This window comes from Sardina pilchardus, chromosome 4 (assembly GCF_963854185.1).
Source record: "Sardina pilchardus chromosome 4, fSarPil1.1, whole genome shotgun sequence".
Taxonomy (NCBI): domain Eukaryota; kingdom Metazoa; phylum Chordata; class Actinopteri; order Clupeiformes; family Clupeidae; genus Sardina; species Sardina pilchardus.
This window is the reverse complement of record NC_084997.1, coordinates 37,494,028-37,521,527: the sequence shown is the minus strand read 5'-3', so window position 1 is coordinate 37,521,527 and position 27,500 is coordinate 37,494,028. Positions and strand designations below refer to the sequence as shown.

Genomic DNA, 27,500 nt, shown 5'->3' with positions numbered 1-27,500 from the left:
TCAAAGTTCACAAGCTCATTGCTCAAGAACTAGAATCTGTAGGAGGCTCAAATTTTGCAGGCTGGTGCATAAATAGGAATAGTATGCAGTAAAATCACCACGAGTAGTCTGGATGATCCTGCATGGTCATAGCAGTCCCTCAAAGTTGATCAAAATTTTATTGGAGTTCTTGGCTGGGCTCTGTTTAGGCTTACAGAAGACATATTTTTACTCAACATAGGCTCTTGATTTTTTTTCTCTTATTGAGATCAGTAGAAACACTCTCCGAAAAAGCAATGAAGAGAAAAGAAAATCCATCAGGGACCGAACAGCAGACCTCACAAGTTTGAAAAATAATTTTGGATCTCAGATTCAGAGCACCCTAACACCTTGTGGGAATATGCAAAGATTTTTTAAATATTTTTTTCTATAATCTGCATTACCTCTTCTTTTTAAAAACACCAATTTGACTTGTCTTATGTGAATCTTTCTTTTTCATTTTCCACCCTAAACATGGACAACATGCACCATTGAGATCTATATGTTTTGTCCCCACCCGGCAATTTCAGTGATTCAGTGATTTTAGTGGCACCTAGTGGTTACTCTATACAAAACAAATCTCTCAATAGATCTCTATGGTGCATTTTGCCCTTGTTCAGGGTGGGAAATGAAAAAGAAAGATTTGCATAAGACAAGTCAAATTGGTGTTTTTAAAAAGAAGAGGTAATGCAGACTATAGAAAAAAACATAAAAAAAATCTTTGTATATTCCCACAAGGTGTTAGGGTGCTCTGAATATGAGATCCAAATTTATTTTTCAAACTTGTGAGGTCTGCTGTTCAGTCCCTGATGGATTTTCCTTTCTCTTCATTGCTTTTTCGGAGAGTGTTTCTACTTATCTCAATAAGAAAAAAAACCCCAAGAGTCTATGTTGAGTAAAAATGTGTCTTCTGAAGGCCTAAACAGAACCCAGCCAAAAACTCCAATAACATTTTGATCAACTTTGAGGGACTGCTATGACCATGCAGGATCATCCAGACTACTCGTGGTGATTTTACTGCATACTATTCCTATTTATGCACCAGCCTGCAAAATTTGAGCCTCCTACAGATTCTAGTTCTTGAGCAATGAGCTTGTGAACTTTGACAAAAAAAAGAGGCAGAACAAATTTGACACCCCCCTCCCCCTGTAAAACTGGCTGTTACTTGAAAAGTATTGATCTTAGCACAAAAACATTTTACAGAGTGTCTCCTGGGTAACATAGGCACACATGGTATTTTTTTCAGATTTTTTTGAGACGCAAGTGCGTGGGCTCTGGTTGATTTGGCGTGGAATGACCCATGTAGCGTCTAGCATCAATATAAAGCAAATGTTAGCATGTAGCATCTAACATATAAAGCAAATGTTAGCATGCAGCATATAGCATCAAACATAAAGCAAATGTTAGCATGTAGCATCTAGCATCAATATAAAGCTAAAGTTAACATGTAGCGTCTAACATCAATATAAAGCAAATGTTAGCATGTAGCATCTAGCATCAATATAAAGCAAATGTTAGCATGCAGCATCTAGCATCAAACATAAAGCAAATGATATTCCACTGTTCTTGACATCAGTAATTAACATGAAATGACATCACCTCAGTCTCCTTAGGATTCTCCCTGCCCCCAGAGCTGAGCCCAGACGACCAACATCATCTGCATCTGATAGGTCCTCCACATCCAGCCTGCATGCACCACCACACCCACTACTCAGCACTTATCCACTGGGGTGCGTTTCCCGATAACGATGGATAGACACTCTTACGAGGGTTTTCTACGATTCATCTTAAGATCGATCGTTAGGATTTGCCGACTGTTTCCCGAACATGCTCGTAGCGTGAACGCGCGTGCATTGATCTTACGATGCTCTTAAGGGAGCTGTCCACGAGAAAAGTTCTGAAATATCCCCTAATTTGAGTGATGGTGATGTCAGGTGACTGCACGTCACAGCTAAGCCTACCGTCTGAACTTCGGATCTATACATTAATTCACATCAATACGAGAATAGAAAACCTTTGACATCTGCATGTAAGCATTCCAAGTAGCCTAGGCCATATACCACACACAGGAATACATACTTTTTATTATTTAACATTAGATTGTTGCCCCGTTTTTATGTTTGTTAGATAGGATATGTAACATATTAGGCTTCGGCTAGCCTCCTACATCGTTCATGCCAGTTCTTTGCTAACCTACTTGTGAGAGCACGGTGTGCTGCCTGTGCAATAATGTTTTGAGGTGTCACGTTTGAATAAAGAGGTTGATAAGAAAATGAGGAAATGTATAGGCTTAAGTAACATAGCCTAGGCTTAGATTTTGACGCAGCACAGACTATAGCCACATATTCCTTTCTCTGTTTTTACATCATAAGCCTAATAAAACATAAAAAATAAAAGGCTACACAAAAAGATAATGGCAAACTTTTCTGGCGACGTCTCGTTTCCTAACTTGTTTGTAGGCTATTTTTGTCCGGTTTTGATAACATCATTATGTCCATTGAATGAATGCTATTTCGCATGCTAAAATCTGAATCATCACAAGTAAATACAATAAAGAATGGTAACGTAAGTTGGATCATTATAATCTTAGTTGTAATCCCCCTGCATATCCTGCTGGTGACTCCACTGAGGCATAGCGTTACGACGCTCTTAGTCAGTAACGAGCACTCTGGATCACTCGTAGATCTACGAGTGTTTTCACGATGCTCTTAAGCTACGATGGTTTCGGGAAACAGTCGGCAAATCTTAAGACGGTCGTAAGAGGGACTTTACGATCATCGTAGGCTTACGATGCTTTCGGGAAACGCACCCCTGGTCTGACACAACATTAACTATTAAGCTACAGTATGGGTGCAGATGCATCTAAGTTACACATATTCTTGAATTTCCCCTTGGGGATCAATAAAGTGTGTATGTACGTATGTAGGCTATGTATGCGTGTGTGTGTGTGTGTGTGTGTGTGTGTGTGTCTATCTATCTATATATATATATATATATATTACTTTATTCACAAGTGTTTTGCTATCCACAAACACAACATTCCATAGATTTTTTATTTTGAATATATAATTTGTCATTTGTACATTTTTAGGTTTTAGCCAAGGACTTAAAAAAGTACCTGACAAATATACCTTACTGAATATGGCCCTCAAGCCCAATGGCTTTCATGGTGGGGCTAAATGCTAACCCACACAGCCCAATGGCTTTCTTTCATGGTGGGGCTAAATGCTAACCCACACAGCCCAATGGCTTTCATGGTGGGGCTAAATGCTATACCCTCAAGCCCAATGGCTTTCATGGTGGGGCTAAATGCTAAACCCTCAAGCCCAATGGCTTTCTTTTATGGTGGGGCTAAATGCTAACCCATACAGCCCAATGGCTTTCATGGTGGGGCTAAATGCTAACCCACACAGCCCAATGGCTTTCATGGTGGGGCTAAATGCTATACCCTCAAGCCCAATGGCTTTCATGGTGGGGCTGAATGCTAAACCCTCAAGCCCAATGGCTTTCATGGTGGGGCTAAATGCTAAACCCTCAAGCCCAATGGCTTTCATGGTGGGGCTAAATGCTACATGAGTGCTAAACCCTCACAGCACCACGTCTCAGTAGTTGCAATAGTACAGCACCATGGCTCCTACTTAAATATGAGTGCAGTAGTTGCCAATATTCTATGTCACTCACCACAGCTCCTTGCAGTTGAGTTGTGACAGAGCAGGCTCAAGCAGCTTCAGTCTCCCTGCTGTCAGGTTGCAGTTGCTGAGATTCAGATGTGCCATGGCAGATCTGCACTGCAGGCAGTAGCGCAGAGCCCAGCAGTCGATCGTCTTTAGAGCCACAGAGGAAAAGTCAAGATTCTTCCATTTCTCCAGAGCCACCTCCACAAACTCCTTCTCATGGAGCTCGTAAAGCCAGTGGAGAAAGATTAGCACGTCTTTCAAAATAAATCTCTCAGCCTCTTCCAAAATCCATTTTTTTTGCAGATTTAAGATGGGAGACATATGATCACCATTGTCTGTTGAAGATGAAATGTTGGTGGAGGCGAAATTGAATTTTTCCGAGAGTGCTCTCCACACTTTTACATTAGAGAAACCAAACAGGAGGCGAACAACAGGTAGTAGATGGATGTTTTCAGCAGCTTTCACGGACTCTAGCAGCTTCTTCACTTCTGTAATCATCTCATCCTCATTTAAGGTGATGTAGTGCAGAGCTGAGAAGAACTCCTGAATGTTCTGATGCACAAAACAGTACATCACCTGCTGATTTGCATAGCTTCTCTGAAGGAGAGGGATTTGGTCAATACCAGATATGCGCACCTTTTCAAACAAGAATTGCTTGCTCCACGTTCCATCTCTTGCCAGCTTCGCCAGGGCCTTACTATCCATATTCTTACCGTTGTTCTTCAGAACAACTGATACAAACAGCACAAATATGGACGTTCTATTTACCAGGTTCTGTTCTTCCCCCTGACGACTCCACCTCAGGATTGAGCAGATCATCCAGCACAACACAGGGGTGGAGCAGGAGGAAAGTAGGAAGTCATTCTTACACACACGCTTATATGGTTCATCAGCTCTCTCTTGGCTCTCAAAGAACTTGTTAAAGTACTTTTTTACTGTATCCCCAGAGAAGCCCAGGATCTCAGTGACGCGCTGTTCCTGTTGTCTGAGCAGCTCGATTAGCTTCTTTGTAGCAGTGCGCCTAGTGGTGACCAAAAGGAAGGACTCAGGCAGGATGCATCCTTTCAGCAGTGCACAGATGATGTCTGTAGGGGGCGCTCTATTGAACGGCTGCCTGGGCAGATCGGTGCTGGGCCTCACTGTTGACAGCTTTAGCTCATCAAACCCATCGATGATGAACAGCACCTTGTCTGCATCATTCTTCACAATGTCCTCCATGGCCAGCCGGAACTTCTGGAGACCGCCCTGACTGATCAGCTCCAACAGACTCCTCCATCCTCCCTGTGCTTCCACATTCAGCTCTCTACCCCTCAGGAGAACCACCAGTTTAAACTGCTCAGCGTATCGCTCCCCAGACGCCCAGTCACAGATGATCTTCCGTGCGGTGATGGACTTGCCGTATCCAGAGTGCCCCTGGAGGACGACCACACTGGGAGGCGAGTGGCCCGGGTCAGGGCTGAACAGCTGGTCCAGAGTGATGCTCTCGGAGTCCTTCTTGCTGACAGCAGTCCCGTCGGTTCCTCTGGGTCTCCGGATGATGATGGGATTTGTGTACATCTTGATATCTTTACCAGGCAGGTGGGAAGAGGTGTGTGCCCATGTAAAATTGGAGATAACCCACTGTTTGTAACGGCCGATGCCTGAGAACAGACATGACACATTTATGATATTAAAATGTGATATTAACAAATGTTTTCAATTGGCAAATGGCAGTGTCGTATGATTTTGTAATGAATATATTTATAGTATGATGTGTTCTCTCTGTGAAAATCAAGTCTGTTGCACTTAAATCACTCTAGTTTCCCGCCTTCTTTGATTGTCAAAATGAACAAGGTTCAGCTGGACGTCACTGAGGCTTGATATCACAAATGTTTCTCTTTTGGACGTATAATGCAACTTCATGTGGTAAATTCTAGGGGTGAGGCCTTTAAAATGAGCATATATAGGGGTGTGATATTTGAATGACGCTGAAATTGGAGTGATACAAATGTTTCATGAATCACACGTGATCCCCGTCGAAAGATGATTGATACGCTCATATCTACGCTGGTTTCTACGCTTGGTCAAATGAGGGCCAGTGAAACCAAAACCATGTGTTTTTTCTTTGGAGAGGTCCTATAACTATACTGATGAGTTTTATGCTGGAAGTGGCCATAATATTAAAGATTGTACTGATGTCCCTTCAGCTTTATCTTGGATCCTTTAAAAAAAAAACAGTAAAAGTGACTGCAGTACCTCCTCTGTGTTGGTAAAATGCCGAGAGCCCCCCCACACATAAACACAGCAGGATGAGTAACAGGATGGGTACTGCAACTGCCCGGTGATGTCTGTCATGAGCAAACAGCAGCCCTGCAACACATACAAACACAACCACATCTGATTGGATGCAGGACACACACAACCACATCTGATTGGATGCAGGACACACACAACCACATCTGATTGGACGCAGGACACACACAACCACATCTGATTGGACGCAGGACACGCAGGACACACACAACCACATCTGATTGGACGCAGGACACACACAACCACATCTGATTGGATACAGGACACACACAACCACATCTGATTGGACGCAGGACACACACAACCACATCTGATTGGACGCAGGACACACACAACCACATCTGATTGGACACAGGACACACACAACCACATCTGATTGGACACAGGACACACAGAACCACATCTGATTGGACGCAGGACACACAGAACCCCATCTGATTGGACGCAGGACACACAGAACCCCATCTTAGGGTACTGGTTTGTTTGGGGCAGTTTGGGCTGATGAACAGATAGGTCTATCCTCGATGTGGGAGCTGTCAAAATGTGACAACAATTTAACAATTTCATTTCAAATGGGTTTGTCTGTGGAAAAATGTTTAACTTCACGTGCTTGTTTATATAATTTGTTACCGCTCTAATGGTTGCCATGTGAACAAGAAACAAACCCAGGAACAATATGGAAATGTTTATGGATTCAGCCCGTGATTGGGAAAATAATAGGTATGCAAGCACCCTTAAAAAACGCCCTGCCTTTCCTGATACTCCCTGCCTGATCACACAATTGGTTGTGACAAGGTGTGACAGTCAACAACTCAGGTACTCACGCGGGACTTCTATCTTTGTTTCTCTGGTCTGTCCTGAGCCTGTGACTCTGCAGAGAAACCTGCTGCCCTTGCTCTCCTCCACAGTAACTGTACTCTTCACTCTGAGGCCCTCAGGGAATCTCTGCATGGTGCGTTCAGCTGGGAGAGTCCGGCCTTGACTGTCCAGCCACTCCAGCTGGGGCTCAGGGAACCAGCCTGAGGATTCACAGTGCAGATGCACACTGCCGTCTCCCACACTCTCATTAGAGATGACCGGAGTGTTGCCCACGGCTGTGGAGAAGGTAAAATGATCAGAAACAATCAAATGAGTTTATGAAAGTACATACTGTATCACAATGGACTACAGTTACAGTATAACATAGTATGACTTACTAGCCAGTCCGAATCTAACCCTGGCCACATATTCGTGTTGCTTTAAGAAGCCTCCATGCCAGTATGAGAGCTGGGTGCTCCAATCAATTAATCTGGGCGGGGCTTTACATGATGATGGACAGATGTGCCTACAGTGCCTAGTCATTCACGTCACCTGAGTGCGCATTGGTTGATTTTGTTTACATCCTTTTGAACAAGATATCACTGTTGGTTCCTTTCTGGTTCTTTCAGCTGAAATTGGTGGAAACTCTGTGGTGTCAATCTGTGGCATTTATTTTAAAAATTTTGAATCACCATGTTTATAAAGCGGCTACTAGCTGTCCCAACTAGAATCAAGCGGCTACTATAGAATGCACTTCTGTTTACTTTTTTATGCAGTACTACTAATCTGCAAAGTACAGTTCTGCTGCTGCTGATAAACTAGTCCCTCAAAATGCAATACATTATTGCAGAGGTGCAAAGGTTAGTTTTATTTCTAACATTGTTCTATGTCTATATATGTCTATATATATATATATATATATATACACAGACATGTACATTGATAGTATGATGTTTTAATTTATTTGTCTCGGGTGTTCTGTGGAGTGGGTAAGACTGTTTTTAGTCTCAGGCAGGATGTTACATTTGACTTGCGCTAGCTTAGCACCGGCTAACTCTGTAACTAGAAGGACTGGATTATATGTGCTGAAAATGGTCTTAACCAGTGTGATATAGGTCTCCACTGACCATATATCACACTGGCTAAATTGGAAATGAGGTCCTATGTCCAAAATTCCGAACTATTCCTTTATGCTGAAGGTACCGATCCTTCATCCAGATTGAAATATCCTTAAGGCATGCCGAAATCTGACGGGAAACACTAGAGTCCTCAGGTGGGAAAGATAGATAAAGTTGAGTGTCGCCTGCATAACAATGATCGTCAAATCCATGAGAGCGAATGATCTCACCTAAGGAAGTGGTGTAGAGAAAAGCAGGGGCACTAATACTGATCCCTGAGGCACTCCTGTAGTGAGGTCATGGGACTTTGATACTTGTCCCTGCCAAGACACGCTGAAAGAATGCCCTTCAAGATCATGCTTAACAGTATCAAAGGCTGCATATAAATCTAGCCGAATCAACACTGATGTCTGAGCAGAGGATTTAGCTACTCCCAATGCTTCAGTCACAGACAGAAGAGCAGTTTCAGTAGAATGACCACTCTTGAAACAAGACTGCATAGGGTCTAGAAGGTTATTCTGATAAAGGAAGTCACATACTTGCTTGAAGACCACTTTCTCCAAAACCTTTGACAAGAAAGGAAGAAGGGAGACAGTCTGTAGTTCTTCAGTTGGATTAAGTGTACTTTTCTATATATTAGCGAAGGTGTAACCGTTGTCTGTTTAAAAGGAACTATTCCAGAACTGAGTGAAGTATTAAAAACATGTGTGACTGCTGGTATAACAGCAGGTGTGATAGACTGTAGAAGTGTAGACGAGACCAGATCGAAAGGGCATGTTGTTGGACGGCTTCGCTGAAGCAGTTGGGAGACCGCGTCCTCATCATCACCTCGATGCTGGACAAGGCGAAGTCAAAGTTTTGTGAGAGTGTGATTCCACATTTCTCCACATGGCAGCAATATGGGAGCTTAATGAGCCACACACGTTTTGCTTCTAAAAAATGGCCATTTCAATCCGTGGGCATTTCCCTTTACAGGCATACCGTACCTAGATGCAATTTTTTCTCCCAATGTCCAGCAGGGGGTGCTAAGGGCAACATCTGTTGTACTTTCCTGTGTTACTGATTATCCAAAGGATCTGACCCAGCACCAGGAACATTACCCACTGATCATCCAGGAGATTTGACCCAGCACCAGAGGAGATTATCTAATTATCATGCAGAAGATTTGACCCAGCATCACAGGAGATTATCCTCTTATCATGGAGAAGATTTGACCCAGCACCAGGAGCATTACCCACTGATCATGCAGAAGATTTGACCCAGCACCACAGGAGATTACCCACTTATCATGCAGGAGATTTGACCCAGTGCCAGTTATCTACTGATCATGTAAACTCATAAGATCTGCTTCCTGCTTCCTGCATACCTTCTAGTCTTATTGAGAGATCGCTACAGTACCTTCAACAACGAGGACCATTGCTGTCTCATCAGTCCCAGTCTGAGCTGCGATGTAACACCGGTATGTGTTTGCGTCTGAGAGTCTGACTGCTCTGAGCTTCAGTGAGATATTTCCTCTCTGAAGTTCCTCTCTGAACAGACTTGTCCTCCCACTGTATGCAGGGAATTGATTTTCTGTCCTGTCCATGTGTCTTTTGTAATGATGCACTATGGCACCCTCAATCAGCCACACCACATCCATGTCCACTGCGCTGGTGTTGGGCCTGAGGAAACAGGGCAGGACCAGGTCTTCACCAGCCACACCAACTACAGGACCATCTGGACCCACCACCTCCACACCTACAGGACAGAAACAACACATCAGGACAACTCACAGTACGGTAGAGCCTATTGTCATTAGCTAGATTAGCGGAACTGTAACCAGAGTAAGTTTCCCTGGACTCTTATAATATAATATAATATAATAATCACATGCCCGAACTAGCTTCTTACAGGAGTTAGCAGGAGCTAGCTAACCAGAGGAGTGCCCAACTAGGAAGGGTAATTTATCATTTCTAGGCTAGCCTACACAGTAGCATAGACCTAAAAGAAATGGACAAACAGACTCCGTTGTTCTCAATGGGAGGGGACTGAAACTAATTCCATTTACTTCCCATCGTTCGTGCGCAGACTTTCTGACGTTAGCCATCCTGTAACTTGCTGTAACTGGTCTGATAGATGGGTCACACAGAAATTTGACATTCGTGATATCGAGGGTTTTTTTTTAATCAGATTTACTTGCCTCTAGGTAATGCTTTACCCTATACAGTAATACAGTAGGCTACCATAGGCTACATAGCGTTTTCACTGATCTTGCTAATAACTTTCCGTCATGGTTTTCGTGCAGGCTGGACTGAGCTTCTTATCCAAACATTACGGTTAATATCCCTACTGTGTGACGTCGAACGTTAGCTTCCCTCCAACCGACATGCTATCTTTACGGGAAAACACATTATATACGAGGAAGACATGAATTAGTTGTGCCTTCGATACCCTATATAGAATATACAGAAGCTATGAGGGCGACATAGGGCACATGTTATGGGATCGCAACAAATCTACAATCTATGACCGTCCTATGAGGGTTAGCAGAGCGTTGATCACCAGCTCAATCCGTGTTTCTACTTCCGGGAATATTCCTGCCCCCTTGCACAGTAGTAGCCAGCTAGCAAAGGCTTGTTCTGTATTTGTGCAGCCTAGCCTAGAACTGCAGAGGAGTTGCTTTTTTTTAGCATTTGTGCAGAGGAGTCGCCAGTTTGTTTAGTATTTGCGCTGCTAGCCTAGTAGTCTATATAGACTTTTGAATCAGTATCATTTATTTTTTCTCATTACATACAATATAAAGACACTTCATAACCTGGTATTAATAAATAGGTAAGTAACATGTTCTTTTAGGTAAAGCACATGTTAATGTATTAAAACGACACTAGAGCACTTTTCCTCTGTTGCACGCATGCAATTTGTTTATCCAGCAAATAAGGATGTCCACAGACAAGGTAGAGTAGCCTACGTTACATGATTTTATTAAAGTACAGTATGATGTCTTGCAACATCAAAGCAAGTCACATATGTCTCATTCCATCAAACTACAGATCCGCTACCAGGGCCCGCATTCACAAAGAATTTTAAGGCTAAAAGTAGCTACTTACTAACATAGGAGAAACTCCTAAAGATTAAGGAAGACAAAGTTTCTGTGGCAATTGGAAATATTGTATTGTATTAAAATATTGAAACACAGGTTATAACGTTATAACTGGGCATATGCTGTACCTGGGTTGGACATGGAGATGATATTAAAACACAGGTTATAAATACACGTTATATCTTTTACCTGGTTTGGACGTGGAGATGATATTAAAACACAGGTTATAAATACACATTATAACTTTTACCTGATTTGGACGTGGTGATGATATTAAAACACAGGTTATAAATAATTATAACTTTTACCTGGTTTCGATATGGAGATGATGACACAGAGCAGAAGAGTCAGCAACACAGCAATCATTCTGACTGGACACCAAACTCACACCTGGACAGACAGAGAGAGAGAGAGAGAGAGAGACCCATACACAGTGGTGTAGTGAGGATTTTTTAAGTGGGAGTACGCTATTTGTGAGAAGGCTTTCCACAAATTGTAGGAGTGTGTTTATGGGAATTTATGCTACTATACACCAACTGGCCTGTCGGTGGCCGGATACAATTTTCTGTGAATATGTCGAGAACCGTAGGGCTTAGGAGGACCATTTTTTATGTGTATGTTGGTCTTAAGGGGCCATGTAAACCCATCCCATAACCACTCATTAACATGTATAGTACCACCTAAAAAATTTTAAAATCAAAAATGAAGTATTGTAATCACAGGTATATTTGGTTGACAAGTTCAAAACTGCATGAAATCTGAAGAGTAGGATCATTATGACACCTTCTGAATGTATATGTGTGTGTGTATAAGTATAAGTAAATACTTGTTTGATCCCGTGAGGGAAATTCCTTCTCTGCATTTAACCCAATTTAACCAAATTAGTGAACACACTCAGCACACAGGGAACACACAGTGAGGTGAAGCACACACTAACCCAGAGCAGTGAGCTGCCTGACCAACATACACTGCAGAATATAATATAATGTTTTATAGAACGTGATGCATACGTAAGCTAGAAAAGATACACACAATTTGAATGGTGTAAACTGGAACTTAAGTTTTACATTCCCTAGCCTAAAAAGCTTTAAACAAAGCTTTTTTTTTTTTGCATTTAAAGAGAAACTATGCAGGATTGGCGATTTCATCTCCGGTTTCAGTTTCGCTTTCGCTCGTTTTATGCTTGCATATTTCTCTGCAGAGCTCCCCCCCCCCCGGCGCTTGCATATTTATATATAGGCTATACATGTATAAATTGCAAGCGTGGTTCTTCTTGTTCCTTACGCGTTTCAGACTTCCAGATGTAATCAAGGAGCGATCGCCTCCTAGACAAACTGCAAGGCTGCAATAGCGGATAGGGAAACTGGGGGCGGGAAATATTACTGTTTTCGATAAAACTGGTCAGTCATGCAAAACAACGATTCCTAAGTGATTTTATGACTATGAAAATGTTGCATAGGGTCTCTTTAAATTCTAGCATTATGCTATTTCAATGATGATGGTGGGACAGGCTATTATATGGTTGAGCAATTTGCAAAGTAGTCTAATGTACTGATAGAAATTGTATACATTTTCATATTTTTCATTATGTAGGCTATCAAGAAGAATGGGTGTACAGTAAATGGCAGACAGAGCTGTAACACACTTTTCTCATTTCTCTCCTTGGTTCTGAAATTTCAATAGGAGTGCATGTAGCCTACTGTAGGCCTACTGTAGCCAGGGCACAGACAGATACAGTAGGTCTTTGCAGTTTTCATTAGGCTATTGTCTACACAGAGATCAGGCTATACAGCTACATCTTATTGATTAAATTCAAAGCTAATTTTAATAGCCTAGAAATCTAGACACACTCTAGCGGCACTCAAGCCCTAGTCTGGCTTGTCAGGCTATTAGCCAGCTGGTGTCATGCAGAATCACATGCTGTGTGTGGCCACTGAGTGAAAAGACACATAATGTAGCCTACTGTAAACAGAGAATGACATGTGGAGTTGGGTTCATCAGTTAAACAACTACAGCAGCCTAGTCTATGTGGTCGGCTTATGAGGATTTAGAAAAGGTTTGCCTACTCTGTTTTATGAACTAGGTCTACTAACCTACTATAACATAGTTGCCTATAGCATAAACAGAATATGTTATGAACGTTCAGCCTTAGATTTTCGAAGCTGCCAGGTTATTGAAATGGATGGACCATGACATGATTAAAACGGGTTTGATAGCCTAAACATGAAACAACTTCAAACATTTTATTCTCTATCTCTAAGCTGAATGCTACTGTATGTTCAGATAGACTAACTGCCAAGTGACCTTACCATGCTCAAACATCTCCTGAAGCACTGGGCCTGCGTGCACCTTCTGAAAGTTCTCTGAATGTATGATGTCACGGATTGGTGGCTGCAAGGCATTTCAATTAACACAGAACATTTTTATTTTTGTAAATTTACTATCTCACAAACTATTAATGAGACATTTTAGCGAATATTCACGGTGGAACTAGCGGAAGTATTACACATTTTAAAAAGTAAAGAACGGGTCCTGTCAAAAGGGCACTTGGACATCAAAGGGGCAAAAGGGTAGTAGCCACCCTTCTCTGCACATGCCTGTTGCCATGAGATAGCGTATCTGCTCCTGGCCTGCCTTCCTGTCTTCCTGCCGCAACCCAAAGCGCCTGGTAGGCTTCAAAACAAAAACAGCAATAACATGGGACTTTTCTTTAACATGGCCTACTGGGTTAGTCTTTAAACACGGCATAAGGTTTACTAGAATATCATACTATAAAGCTACTGTATGTTACGAATTCACTTCAAAAACATGAACAAACAGCAGACGCGTTCAAGTTCAACCCCAACTGACCTCTTGGAGCAGTGAGATCTGCCGGTGACAGCAGGGGCGGGGATACAAACGCTGCTATGAAGTACGTAGTCTAGACGTGACCACGTGACAATACATGAAGTACGGGCCCTTGTGCATATGAAGAGGCATCTAAATGCCAGCACACACGTCAAGGATGTAAAAGCCAATTAGGGCAAAGTCCTGACGTCATGAAGGCAGGGTCTAGGCTCCACAGTACCTGGAGATGCAGCAGCAGCCTTGCTCCACCTTGCTCCTGCGATAAGTTAAGGCCATGTGATAGCGACTGCATAGTCGTAAACACACCCATCTTGACCATCGTGGACAGATTTTTAACCACGTGCATCTTGTGCTGCCCAGTTCTGCGCCATCACGAACTAGCCTAATAAGTCACAGGCCTTCGATGTTACGGGAAGATAATTGGCCTATTCACCTTCTCTCTGAGCAGCAGGGTGGAACATGAGCACAAAAAGGGTTTCCTGATGCTCACAGCAAGGGTAATTGTCAGAGCAATATGACAGTTGCAAACATAATGATTTATTTATTTTTATTTTACTTATTATTATGATTATCTTATTTCATTGTATTTCATTGTGTATTATTTCACTTCATTTCTTTACCTCTTTTTATTACACTTTGTACAGCACTTTGGTCAGTGTGAACTGTTGTAAACGTGCTTTATAAATAAATATCACTTACTTACTTACTATAAGACAGGACAGGAAAAGAAAACTCAACCTTTCTTACTGGTGGTAAATTTGTGTGATGCGAACGAGTGCAGTGCGAAACAAATCGAGTCTGTTGGTCATCTGGATGCGTCTCATAGGCCTACGACAGACAATGGACGGCACCTGTCCAACAATCCCAGAGGAAGTTGGCTTTTCAATGTAGGCTGCTGATAAACACACTGAATAGCCTAACTATAAGCACTCCCAGGATTTAGACACCGTAGCCTGACCGTTACCTAATCGTTGTAAAGGTCTTAAGATTATTAAGGCAGTTAGAAAGTTGGTTAAAATATGACTAATTTACGTTTGCCTTCCAAACTCAAAATGCTTCCCACACTGTCAAGACCCGGGACGTCCACTGTCCCCTGCATTGCGAAGTGCTGAAGTGCGTGTGAAGGCAGTGTGACGGGTTTCTCAATGCTTGCGCAATACGGAACGGTTCACGGAACAGTTCAAACACGTTTTTGTTTTTTTGTACCCTACTTCTCTAAATCAAAAATGATGTGCTTTCATCAGCTAATCGTTTATACGCTATCAAAGACCGGCTGAAACTTTATTCTAGAGTGATCAATGTGGTCCATGATCTAGCAGCCAAACTGCCCAAGCAAACCTAAACCCAGCCAAACTTACCTCAGAATCTTCACAAGCAATAACGTCAGACACGAATTAGCCTCGCTTTCGCCAGACCTCATCTGGATTCAGATCATACAGTAAGAGAAATGGACGAACACACTCCGCTGTTGTCGATGGGAAGGGACTGGCCAGAGGTTAAAATTGGGCAGAGGATGTCCGAGGCGGAGCCCCGCGGCGCATATAGGTTCAGTGACCGGGTCTCACAGTCTACACAGCGGATCTGCTACAGCAGCTGCAGCAGAATTGACCTCTAGTCCATCACGAGTCTCTAGTCCATCACGAGCCATGCTGTCCTAGCCTACTCATTTGCCTCTTTCCAAGTGAATATCGAGGACGTCGTTTTATAATATAATTATCGAAATTATAGTTGAAGCACTTTCTCAGTAACATTTTTCTGTCGCAGTTTGACACATTGGATGGCTGTCTCGTCATAAGTTTTTATTTCTTATTAATAGCCTGATGAAATGTAGACATAGCCCATCTTTATAAAAAAAAAAAAAAAAAAAAAAGTGACTTTTGGCGAGGTAAGGGCAAACATGCACTGTATTTTGAAAGAGGTTGATCATCATCAATAGGCTAATACCATTAGATACCAAACTGATTGTCTCAGCAACACCTGATCCAGAACATCTGAGTTTATAGTAAATTGTATTGTCCAATACTCACCTCTTGGCAGAGGGTTTGAATCCATCATTAAGAGACATTGGCATATGATTGACTCTGATCCAGCACTCAAATGTTTTTACCACACCACCGCGCATTGTGTACAAGAGAGCACCAAATCTCAAAAACATGTTGGTGAGAGCTCATCTCCCACCACTGACTTCTCCACATTTTTAAAAAACTATTCCCTTTGGGAATTACAGATGTGGCAATTGCCCTCAATGCAATTTCACACATAAAACTACCAAATTGAATCACCCTAATACAGGAAAATCTTATGATATCTAAAATGTGATCACCTGTAACACTAAGAATATTTACTTAACTGCCCGTGTGGCTTGGGCTGGAAAAACGACCAGATCACTGAAGACAAGAATCTCAGAACATAGATCAAACAATCGCCACCATGACCCCAAAAGCCCTGTTGCACTTCACACAAGCCTGCCATAATGTATCCATTCTCAGATATTGTGGCATTCAACTGGTAAAACAGCCCATCCGCGGAGGAGATGTCAACTGTCTGCTACTTAAAAGGGAAGCATTTTGAATCTATACCCCGGACACTAGCTCCAAAAGGGTTGAATGAGGACTTTGATTTGAGGCCATTTCTGTAATATAACTTTGCACATTTGTAAATATTATGCTATTGTGTTGCTGACTCTTATTTCTAGGTCATCAACTGTTGCACATTGTTGTGGGATGCTTTGCTAATTCTGTCTTCATTTTGTTTATTGTTTCTGATTCATGTTTACCCATTTATATTTTTTTCCATCTAGTATCACTACTTCATATGTAGTGGTAGAGGCACCTTTAAAACTTCTTATACTGTTTTTCTATGATGAAATGCCATTTGTACATAACTGATCACATGTGTAATGATGGGTGTATATATGCAGGTGTGTCTCCCCACATGGTTTATGTCTGATGAAGGGCTAGGGGCCCGAAACGTTACGTGGTGATTTACCATTAACAAGTTGAGGAGCATTTTCTGGTGTGCGGACTTATCTCCAGCATCTGCTTCTGTTCAGCATCCAGGGTTTTTTTTTATTATTATTATTTCATTTTTTGTTTTTATCGTTTTTGGATGTGCCTACTCTTTTGCATGGATAACACAAGGGTTAAAAAACAAAAACAAAAAAACAATCAATGAATCAGACAAACAATTTACAATTCGGTGTGATAACTCATTTCAGTAATAGTAACCTACTTAATTGGTTTAGCTGTTTTTGGAGTCACTGCTGCTGCCGCTGCTCTCTGGTCTTTTAGCATGTTGTATCCTACTACAGTTGACTGCCAAACCCTGGCAATGGCATCCTATATAGCATGGAAATGTCTAACATATGCTATTATTTTCAGGGATTAAAGTTATCCAACAGCTACCGGTCAACCTATTTCCGTAGAGACACTGGTATCATTGTAGATCACCAAGGGGGAAATACTTTTATTTTGATACTTGTTTTCACGGTTCTCGTGACGCAGTTATTCACGGCATTGAAAGTGAAAGTAGCCTCTGCTATTCCTGAGCGCAGATAAGTGCATCCGAAATGTCAGCTGGAATAGAGAGCAGATATTGAGCAGGTATTGTCAGCTTTGAGTAAGACGGCACAGGCATGGGCCAGACTGTTTACATTCTGAAAGAAGAAGATATAGGCTAGCCATCTTCAAAAATGTTCGATAACCTAACAGTACAAATTTGTTCTTTGCTATAGACTATAGGCTAGGCTCTGAACAATGTCCAAACCAAAATGTGAAGAGGAAAAAAAACACTCATAGATTACTTACACCCTAATATAGCCTAGGCTACAGTATTAGGATCTAGCTTTAACTAGAAAAGCACTCGAAGAGCGCAGACCTCCGCCTGCATTGTTTTTCCTATGTTGTCATACATTTGTACCTGAACTATTCAGATCGCCACCACGTGGCCATACCATGCCATTACCATGCCATTACACCACTAAATCAAAAACATAAACGGCTCCAGAATCCCAACGGAATTACGGATCAATCCTAAAATGTAATAATTTATTCCTTGGGTGATGTCCGACCTTCCCTGAAAATCTCATCGAAATCCATCTATCACTTTTTGACAGACAAACGACGGTCCCCGATGAAAACATATACCTCCTTGGCGGAGGTAAATAAAGATAGCCATAAGTAGCCTAATTTAATGAAAATATTAAAGGAATTGTGCCCTTTTTTCAGGTAGGAGCAATGGCCTCTCAAAATGTCTGTGCACGTTCCTGAGTGTTATCATTAAAAAAAATAATCGTAGCCTAATGTTATTGTTTATGTTGTATTTACACAAAATCTCTGCTGAACAAAACAGCCTGACCAGCTTAAGGTGGTTTGCTGGTTGACCAGCTTGTTAACCAGCTTGTTTCACCACCCTGTGATGGTTGACCAGCTAGACCAGCAAAACTTTTTTGAAAACATACATTCAGCTGGATTACCTAGTTTATGATGGTAATTCAGATGGTTTTGGTTGTCGTACCACCTCAAGCTGGTCATTTTAGTTGGTGTTGCTGGTCTACATGGCTGGCTTTTACTGGCCATGGCAGCTTATGTTGGTCATTCTAGCAAACCAGCATGACCATCTTACGCCAACAATGTCAAGCTTGGCAGGCTGGTCACCAGCATGACCATCTTACACCAGCTTCATTCCACACAACAGGCTGGTCACTCCAGCATGACCAGCTTCCCCAGATGATCATGCCAGCATGTCCACCTGGTGGCCTAACCAGCTACACCAGCAAAGACCAGCAAGAGCTGGAAGAAAACCAGCTAAGACCAGCTTCTGTGTATGAAATGCGCTATATAAATAAACTTGACTTGACTTGACTTGACTTAAAAGCAGCTAGGTTCTTGCTGTTTTTTTTTTCAGTATGGATAATTGCTATGATTTACAAATGATATCTACCCTTTATAATTAATTTGAAAACATTTGAAAACAACATATCAACTGTAGAAATAATTTTGACTATTGTGTCTATTGAATCTCTGGGGGATTAATTAAAGGTTTCTAACAACATCCTTTGCTTTGAGCTGTTTTGTGTGAAGGGGAGTGGCAACCCTACGTCTTTCCACATTTTTCATATAATTACTTCTGATTTTTTGTTTGTTCAGCTGTAGACAAACTTGAGACATTCAGTTGTTGATTTGGTCAATACACTAAGAGATTCTAGGGGAGCAAAGCTGTTTGGCGACAGAGCTATAAATACAGTGTCATCTGCATAGCTATTACCTATATGAAATATTTTGTATGATTTGTCCAAGTGGGAGCATATAGAGGTTGAATAATATTGGCCCCACAATCGACCCCTGGGGAACACCACAAGTCCAGGACAATTGTGTTGAGGTACAGTTGCCTATATGGCAACAAAGAAGCTCCTTCCTTGTAGATATGATTTGGCACTCAACATGATGCACTTCACCATGACGCCATCAGAGGGCAGCATATCCCTTCACTGTGTAAACAGGGGCGGTAGATCATCACAGTGCTGAAGCATTGGTCCCTATCAGGGCTGGTAGATCATCACAGCGCTGAAGCATTGGTCCCTATCAGTGAATGCTGAGCTCAGTGTTTTATCACACGGTATTTTATGCTCTCATCATGAAGCTACATGTGTTTGCAACACAGAAAAATATACATTAATGGTATGCAGTAAGAGACTTGTTTGTGGAATTTACATATTAGGGTTCACACACAAACTGTTGTTAAGGATTGACACACAAATATAGACTGTTGTTAAATAGAAACACAAGCTACTATTCCAGTTACATGAATTTGTAATAGTATTATTACAGTAACAGTGGCAACAAATTCTTTACCTATTCCTCTTTGTTGCTGTGATAGTTTATGATCTGTTATATGCTGTTACTGTTTATGATTCAATAAAACACTATATTGCCAAAAGTATTGGGTCCTATACATTGACTCACATAAACTTAAGTGACATCCCATTCTTAATCCATAGGGTATAGTTTGAAGTCGGCCCACTCTTTGCAGCTATAACAGCTTCAACTCTTCTGGGAAGGCTTTCCACAAGGTTTAGGAGTGTGTTCATAGGAATTTTCGACCATTCTTCCAGAAGTGCATTTGTGAGGTCACACACTAATGTTGGACGAGGAGACTGGCTCTCAGTTTCCACTGTAATTCATCCCAAAGGTGTTTTGCTGGCTTCAGGCCGGCCAATGTCATCCACACCAAACGCTGTCATCCATGTCTTTATGGACCTTGCTTTGTGCACTGGTGCACAGTCATGTTGTAACAGGAAGTGGTCATCCCCGAACTGGGCTTGGCCCCTTAGCTCCAGTGAAAGGAACTCTGAATGCTTCAGCATTGACCAAGAGATTCTGGACAATTCCATGCTCCCAACTCAGTGGGAACAGTTTGGGGATGGCCACCAATGCACAAAGCAAGTTGTTTAAGTATAAAAAAGTGCTCTGCAGACAAGATTTTATGTTTACTGATTTATTTCTCTGTTGCACACAGTGTATAGATCAATATCTTTGCACAAAGTGTATAGATCAATATCTTTGTTGACTAATACATAAATAAGCTCTTAGTGCATCTTCACGTAGTCAGTGCAAGATGTAATAATACGACACAGATAATCACATAGGGTCTGCTCCCAAACAAGACACGTACAGTACACTCTCATCAATTCATTCTGAATCTGATGGATGTTGAAACAACCTAGGGCCCATTTACGCACGAGAACGAGTTCAGCCTTTGGTTTGAGAGCAAAATGATGTCAATCGGTGGAGTTCAGAGCAAAATGATGTCAATCGGTGGAGTTCAGAGCAAGGCAGTTGTTTGCGTTAGCAGCGGATAGTAAGTGAGCGCGTGGATTTGCTTCTCTGCCGGGTGTGTGTGGGCATTCCTGGAGCCGCGGGCGCAGCCTCTGGCTGGACAATGCTTTGTGCTGACCGGGCTGGATCTTTATCGCCATGGCAGCCGTGTTGGCACGGCGACCGAGAGAAGGGGTTTAGCTTGTGCTTTCTGTTCTGGCACCGGAGGATAGACACAGAGAGAGGAGTTTCAAAAACATCACACCAGAACAGCTCAGTCCACCTGTCAAGAGTTTTAAAAACATCACACCAGAACAGCTCAGTCCACCTGTCAAGAGTTTCACAATCAGCACCCAACATTTCGCTCGACCTCTTGAGCTCAAGGACAAATTCAACGGTGTGTTGCTGTCAAACATCTGACACCAGTTGGTTAGCAATGTTTTCATTTTCAGATAAGCAATCTGATGAGATGTTTATACCTCAGCATTTCAGCTCAGGCCACAGATCAAACCTCACAACTCAACAGGTTACACATGCAGCTTTGGGGAGTAGAGCAACCTTGCTCACATTTCAGCTCAGGCCACAGATCAAACCTCACAACTCAACAGGTTACACATGCAGCTTTGGGGAGGAGAGCAACCTTGTTCACATTTCTCTGTGGAACAGATTGAGTAATGGTTGTTGAAGTAATGCTGTTTGTTTGAACACATTGGTCCCCCTACATGAATGAGGTGGTGTATGAAATGTATAGCTAAATTACACACATAGAAAAACACATTCAGAGAAACACATATTCTCCATAGGTTATATGCTACCTGTCCACTGAAATGTATAGCTAAAGATTACACACATAGAAAAACACATTCAGAGAAACACATATTCCTCAAAGGTTATCTGCTACCTGTTCACTTGAATTCAGTTAGAAAATACAATGACAGTCAGCAACGTTGTAAACAGTATACACAATCCAAAAGCACAAGCAACTAAGTAGTTAGTTTTGATTGTCAATACAAACAAAAATAACAATGAAGTTAAACATAGTTTCCAGATCTTCCATTGAATGATATTACTGTTATCTAATGTAAGGTGTTAAATAAATCTGATTGTTTTGTGAGTTTAAACATAACATACCCTTTCTGTAGGCTAGCAGGCAAACCAAGACTTCCTAACCTCAATTTCCTAAGGTACGTTACTACATTACAACTATAGGCCTATTACAGGCAATAAATAAGTTAATAAATTATCCGACTAAATAAGGCATTGCCGATATCATAGTTGTCATCATACCCACATTTTTTTGGAAATGAGGCTGTAGAGAGGCACTGGGTTATCCCATGTTCTGCTGATTTGGGAATGAGGCTGTAAAGGTACTGGGTTATCCCATGTTCTGCTCATTTGTTTTGAAAAGTTGTGTCATTTCCCAGCATTAGTTAAGATACTGTTCAGATTAGATTCATAATGATTATCACTGATTGTGTATGGCACATGAGGGCCTTATTTCTACTGAGTTATAAAGGCATTTAGTACTTAGCGGTATTTAGTTAGGCACCTGTATGTATGTATGTATGTATGTATGTATGTATGTACTGTATGTATGTATGTCTGCTTATGTGTATGCATGTGTTTATGTATACAATATGTGTTTGTATGTATGTGTGTATGCATTTATGTATATGCATTTCCATATCTGTTTGCGTCTGTATGTATGTGTGTACGTTTATGTATTTCCATGTCTGTTTGTTTGTATGAAGAGTTTGATTCCAAAACGCAATATATCCATTTTTAAAAACGTTAAAAAGTCATATTATTTAATTGTGTATTTCAGGTAATATCAATAAAAATGCAGTTGTTTTGTTTTGATTGAGTAAAGATAAATCAACTAAACATAAACCAATACAGATCCACTGTAATTACTTGCAAAACAAAATGTAAAGAACATATTTATGAAAATTCATTAAAATGGTGGATATAGCGTTTTGGAACCAAACTCTTAATTTATTTATTTCTTTGTTTGTGTTTGTATATATGTGTTTGTACATATGTGTTTATGTGTATGTATTTCCATACCTGTTTGTATGTATGTGTGAATGTATTTCCATATCTGTTTGTTTGTTTGTTTGTTTGTATGTTTGTTTGTTTGTGTATGGCTCATATGGTGAGGTCGTCTGAGCGTGCTCTGCAGCTGCCTCTACTGAGACGACTGAGACTCCTGGCGTCGTCCACCAGATCCTCCTGAGCACAAGGAGCTCTCCTCCTCTCCTCCTCCTGCGCCTCCTTCACACCGCTCCTCTCCTCCTCCTGAGCACAGGGAGCTCTCCTCCTCTCCTCCTCCTTCACACTGCTCCTCTCCTCCTCATGGGTCTCCTGCCCAGCTGTTGTCTCCCCACTCCCCTCCCCCTGCACCTCCTTCTGAGCCTCCTCCTCCTCCTCCCCACCTCCTGCCTGTGCTCCTGGGTCCTCTCCCTCTTTCCTAAGCTCCAGAGGATTCACCTCCTGTGTCAGCTCAACCCCAGGCTTCTCCTCCCCCAGAGGAGGTGCTGCCTCCATGCTAACCTCCTGTGGCTTCAGGGCCTCTCCCTCCGGCACCTCCCTCTTCTGCTCCTCTCCCACTGCCTCTGCTATTGAAACCTCCCCCTCCTCCTCTCTCTCCCCCACCACCTCTTCTAGTGGAGCCAACCTCTCCCCCTCCTCTGTCCCAGCAGGAGGAGGCACTGCCTCTTCTGGCATGCTAGTTTCCTGTTCTGCAGGAGTCTTCTCCTCCCCTGGCACCTCCTCCACTGTGTCCTCCCCTACGGATACTCCCACCTGCTCCTCAGCAGTAGACAACCCCTCCTTAGCCTCCTCTGGAGTTGGCACCTCCTCAGTGCATAGCTCCTGCTCCTGCTCCTGCTCCTGCTCCTCTATGCCCTCGGCTGCCTGCTCCTGTCTGGCCTCCTGTCTGTGCTGTTCTAGCTGATCCTCGTTCAGCTGCGCCTCCTCCTCCACCTCCCCCTCCCCCCCTTTGCTCTCCTCCAGCCCGTTCTCTGCAGCAGGAGACTCCTCTGTCACCTCCTCCAGCTGTACAGCTGTACTCTCCTCACTCTGCCCCTGCACCTCCTGCTCTTTCTCCTCCTCTTCCTCCTCCTCCTCCTCCTCCTCCTCCTCCTCCTCCTCCAGATGGGGCCCGTTCATCTTCTCCCCCTGTGCCTTCACCTCCTCCAGCCCTGCGGTGACAGCATTGTTGCTCAGCCGCTCCTCACTGCTCCCCTCTCCGCTCAGCTCCTCTGCAGGATTCCCTGGGCATCCATTCCCCAAACAGGCGGTGGATTCCCCCTGCTCCTCCTCCCCTCCTCCTCCTCCTCCTCCTCCCTCCACCTCCCTGGGGGCCTCCTCAGCTATGTCTCCATTGACCTCTAGTTTCACCTCCTCCTCTGGCTCCTCTGATGTTCCTCTGAGCACTTCCCCAGCCCCCTGCTCTGTCACCTCCTCCCCACCTCCCCCTCCCAGCTCGTCAGCAGCCTCCCCTCCCTCCTGCCCAGTCGAGCCGTTTCCCATGATCCCCTGCAGCAGCACGGGAGCGGACAGTTCTTGGTCCAGTGTGTCCAGCAGACACGGCCCTTGCCCCGCGGGCAGCTGCTCCGGCCTCTCGTCCCCCAGCGGCCCCACCAGCGTCTTGATGGCCCTGCCGTCCACCTCGTCCGGCAGATCGTCTCCCACCTCCTCCCAGATCAGAGTCTCCAGCGCCGCCGCGTCGGGCTCTGGGGTCGCGACCTCCGGAGCCGCCTCGGCCGCTCTCCCGTCCACCTCGTCGGCCACCTCGGGCATCTCGCCGGTGAAATCCTCCACGGGCTCCGGCGCTGGCGCACTCACTGCCACCTGCCCCCCTGCCTGCGCCCCCACATCTGCACCTCCCCCCTCCTGCTCCTCCTGCTCCTCCTGCTCCTCCTCCTCCTCCTCCTCCTCCAGGATCTCGTCACAGATCTCGGTGGTCTGGGCGTAGGACGACAGCGTCTCGTTGTACACTTTGGAGACGTCCTCGGCGGGCGCGGGTACTGGCGCGGGTATTGGCGCGGGTATTGGCGCGGGCGCGAGCAGGGACGGGGCCTGGCACGCCCTCTCCAGCAGCAGCAGGGACGTGGCCACCCTGCCCGCCTCCATGCCCACCTCTGTGAGCGGGTAGTAGTGCGGGGTGGCGCGCTGCTCCTCCTCCTCCAGGAGCCGGTACCCCGCGGAGCAGAGCAGCGGCGAGGCGAGCGACGGCAGGCGTCTCTGGGGGGGCAGGCCGAGGCCGTCCTCTCCCTCGCCGTGGCCGCGCGGAGGCTTCCGGAACACCTGGCGGATCCTCTTCAGGCCCAGGTGGCCGATCTCCACGAAGTTGAGGAAGAGCGAGACGCAGGCCACGGCCAGCATGAAGAGGATGAAGACCGTCTTCTCGGTGGGCCGCGACACGAAGCAGTCCACGGTGTTGGGGCAGGGCCAGCGGCTGCACCGGTACAGCGGCAGGATGCGGAACCCGTACAGGAAGTACTGGCCCGCCACGAAGCCCACCTCGAACAGCGTCTTGAAGATGATGTGGCAGACGTAGGTCCGCAGCAGCGTGCCCTCCAGACGGAACTTCTTGCCGCCCTTGGCGCCCGTCGTCTCCTTGGAGGTGCGCACGCTGGCCTGGTCCCCGGGCGGGCGGGAGAGGAGGAGCTCGGCCGCCTCCTCGCGCTCCTTGCGCTTCTCCTGCATGTGGAGGTGGTGCACGGCGTGGCCCACGTAGACCAGCGAGGGCGTGGACACGAAGATGATCTGCAGCACCCACAGGCGGATGTGCGAGATGGGGAAGGCCTCGTCGTAGCACACGTTCTCGCAGCCGGGCTGCTGCGTGTTGCACACGTAGTCGGACTGCTCGTCGCCCCACACGAACTCGGCCGCCGTGCCCAGGATCAGGATGCGGAAGATGAAGAGCACGGTGAGCCACACGCGGCCGATCACCGTCGAGTGCTCGTTCACCTCCTCTAGAATGTTCCCCAGGAAGCTCCAGTCACCCATGGCCGCGGATTTTAGAGCTGCGGAGGAGGAGGAGGAGGAGGAGGAGGAGAGAGGAAGATGAGAATGGGGGAGTGGAGAGTGAGGAGGGAGGAGAGGAAGGAGACCAGACAAACAAGGAAGAGGAGAATGAAAAAGGAGAGAGAGAGAGAGCAAAAGGACAATGGGAGAGAGGATGAAAAAGAAGAGAGAGAGAGAGAGAGAGAGAGAGAGAGAGAGAAGACGAGAATGGAGAATGAGGAAGATAACAGGGAGGAAGAGGAGAATGAAATATAGAAGAGAGGAAGATGAGGATTGGAATTATGAGAGATGGAGGATGAGGAAGAGGAGAGGAAAGAGAGTGAGGGAGGGTGAGGAAGAGGAGAGGAAGGGAATGAGGAAGAGGAGATGAGAGGAAGGGGAGTGAGGAAGAGGAGAGGAAGGGAGTGAGGGAGGGAGAGGAGAGGAAGGGAGTGAGGCATGGAGAAAGACAAGGCAGGGTAGGTGTTACTGATAAGGAGAAACAAACAGAAACATCTCAAGTCAAACAGCACATTCTCTCACACACAGCAGTGGCCTAAGTGTGTATTAGTGACCTGTGGTCAGTAATCATCAGAGGCTCTGCAGGTGTCTTAGTGACCTGTGGTCAGTAATCATCAGAGGCACTGCAGGTGTGTTAGTGACCTGTGGTCAGTAATCATCACAGGCACTGCAGGTGTATAGGCCCTTTTCACTCTAACGTCAGACACTTTCCGCTTTGAAGCTTTGCTGGGTATCAGTTCATCCGGCGTATGCAAAAGCTATGGTGATACGGTTACAGTTCTGGAGGTAAGATTAATATTTCACGTGTATTTATTATCTTCATTTTCATTGTTATCGTTGGCGATCATTGCCGTCACGTAGCTGCCTTAGTTTGAGAGTAAAGTCAGTAGCCTAATCCTCAATACATAGCAGCAACTTCAGCTAGCTTCAAGTTGGTTTGATAGTGGATATTCGACAGAGATTCAAAATAAGGAACCGCCTAGCTGCCTTCACTGCCTAGCGAGTGAGTTGCCGTAGAAGGCAACAAGGTAGCAGCTAAAAACTCTGTTTCGGACAGCCTAGCAAGATATCAACATAGAACGCCGTTGCTATGTTACCGACAGCTGTGCTTTAGGTGCGTTAGCGTAAATCGCTAGGGTTAGTATGCTAGTCATTGCAAATTAATTGCCACTGATGTGTAATGAATTCTGGAAATGCTTTAAAACCCTGAACAGCCAACGCGGTTCACTTGTTAAGACCCCAGGGATGGTGTTGTTGAGGAGAGGAGTCGAAATTTGAAGTATAAACATGCTTTAGACGTGTAAACAGACCTATCTTGATTTTTGCAAGCTAAAAACAAAGAGGTGAATGGAAGCATTTTACCGTTCACTGACATCATAGTTAAATAGAACTTTTGGGCATTGAAGGCAGCATGAAGGATACATGCTGCCTTTAAAACTGGGCAAAACTAAGGTATCTTAGAAGGCAGCGTTTTTGTTTCGGACGTGACACGATGCCTTGCTCCCCTGTAAGATATCTTAGAAGGCAGCGTTTTTGCCCGTTTCGGACACAGCCATTGAGTATCTGAATATCCAATATCAAACCAACTTGCTAACATGTTAGCTAGCTGAAGTTGCGGCTATGTATAGCATGGGTCTCCTAAACGTTAGGACTAACGTTATGTTCAGGTATCGTTTGCAATCATTGCTCTCGTAGCTGAATTGATTTGAGAGTAAAGTTAAATGACGTTATGACTGTATATTACTGCTACCGGACAAACTGACACCCAACTGCTGACATCACGTGAAAAGGGTCTATTAGTGACCTGTGGTCAGTTATTCAT

General features: G+C 44.2%; 2 protein-coding genes across 3 annotated transcripts in view; both read right to left on the bottom strand.

Annotated features, from left to right (window-relative positions):
- LOC134079198 (NACHT, LRR and PYD domains-containing protein 3-like) overlaps positions 1 to 15,420 on the bottom strand; it is a 28,926-nt gene extending 13,506 nt beyond the window's left edge. Inside the window, exons 1-8 of one of the 2 annotated variants that reach the window (XM_062535397.1) lie at positions 15,188 to 15,420; positions 13,292 to 13,373; positions 11,291 to 11,372; positions 9,302 to 9,640; positions 6,812 to 7,081; positions 5,931 to 6,044; positions 3,700 to 5,335; positions 1,618 to 1,704 (exon numbers count right to left, since the gene is read on the bottom strand). In XM_062535397.1, coding sequence (XP_062391381.1) covers positions 1,618 to 1,704; positions 3,700 to 5,335; positions 5,931 to 6,044; positions 6,812 to 7,081; positions 9,302 to 9,640; positions 11,291 to 11,348 — 2,504 coding nt within the window. In that variant the 5' untranslated portion in view covers positions 11,349 to 11,372; positions 13,292 to 13,373; positions 15,188 to 15,420. Of the gene's footprint in view, positions 1 to 1,617; positions 1,705 to 3,699; positions 5,336 to 5,930; positions 6,045 to 6,811; positions 7,082 to 9,301; positions 9,641 to 11,290; positions 11,373 to 13,291; positions 13,753 to 15,187 lie in introns of those variants that run through there. The other variant, XM_062535396.1, reaches the window with a different exon arrangement.
- A 7,372-nt stretch (positions 15,421 to 22,792) lies between these two features.
- Positions 22,793 to 25,660, bottom strand: LOC134077946 (gap junction alpha-8 protein-like). The gene is made up of 5 exons (XM_062533585.1): positions 24,764 to 25,660; positions 24,555 to 24,634; positions 23,682 to 23,723; positions 23,183 to 23,234; positions 22,793 to 22,876 (listed from the first exon to the last, which is right to left on the bottom strand). Exons 1-5 carry the CDS (start codon positions 25,658 to 25,660, stop codon positions 22,793 to 22,795), a joined length of 1,155 nt encoding a protein of 384 aa, XP_062389569.1.
- Positions 25,661 to 27,500: the final 1,840 nt, after the last annotated feature.

Excerpts from the sequence above, each read along its gene's own strand:
- LOC134077946 (XM_062533585.1), bottom strand. The coding sequence starts at position 25,660 with ATGGGTGACTGGAGCTTCCTGGGGAACATTCTAGAGGAGGTGAACGAG. Across the intron at positions 24,635-24,763 it reads GCATGGAGGCGGGCAGGGTG|ACGCTGTCGTCCTACGCCCA; the intron begins GCCACGTCCCTG and ends GTGTACAACGAG. Across the intron at positions 23,235-23,681 it reads CTGGAGGAGGTGACAGAGGA|GGAGGTGCCGGAGGGAGAGG; the intron begins GTCTCCTGCTGC and ends GGAGCAGAAGAG.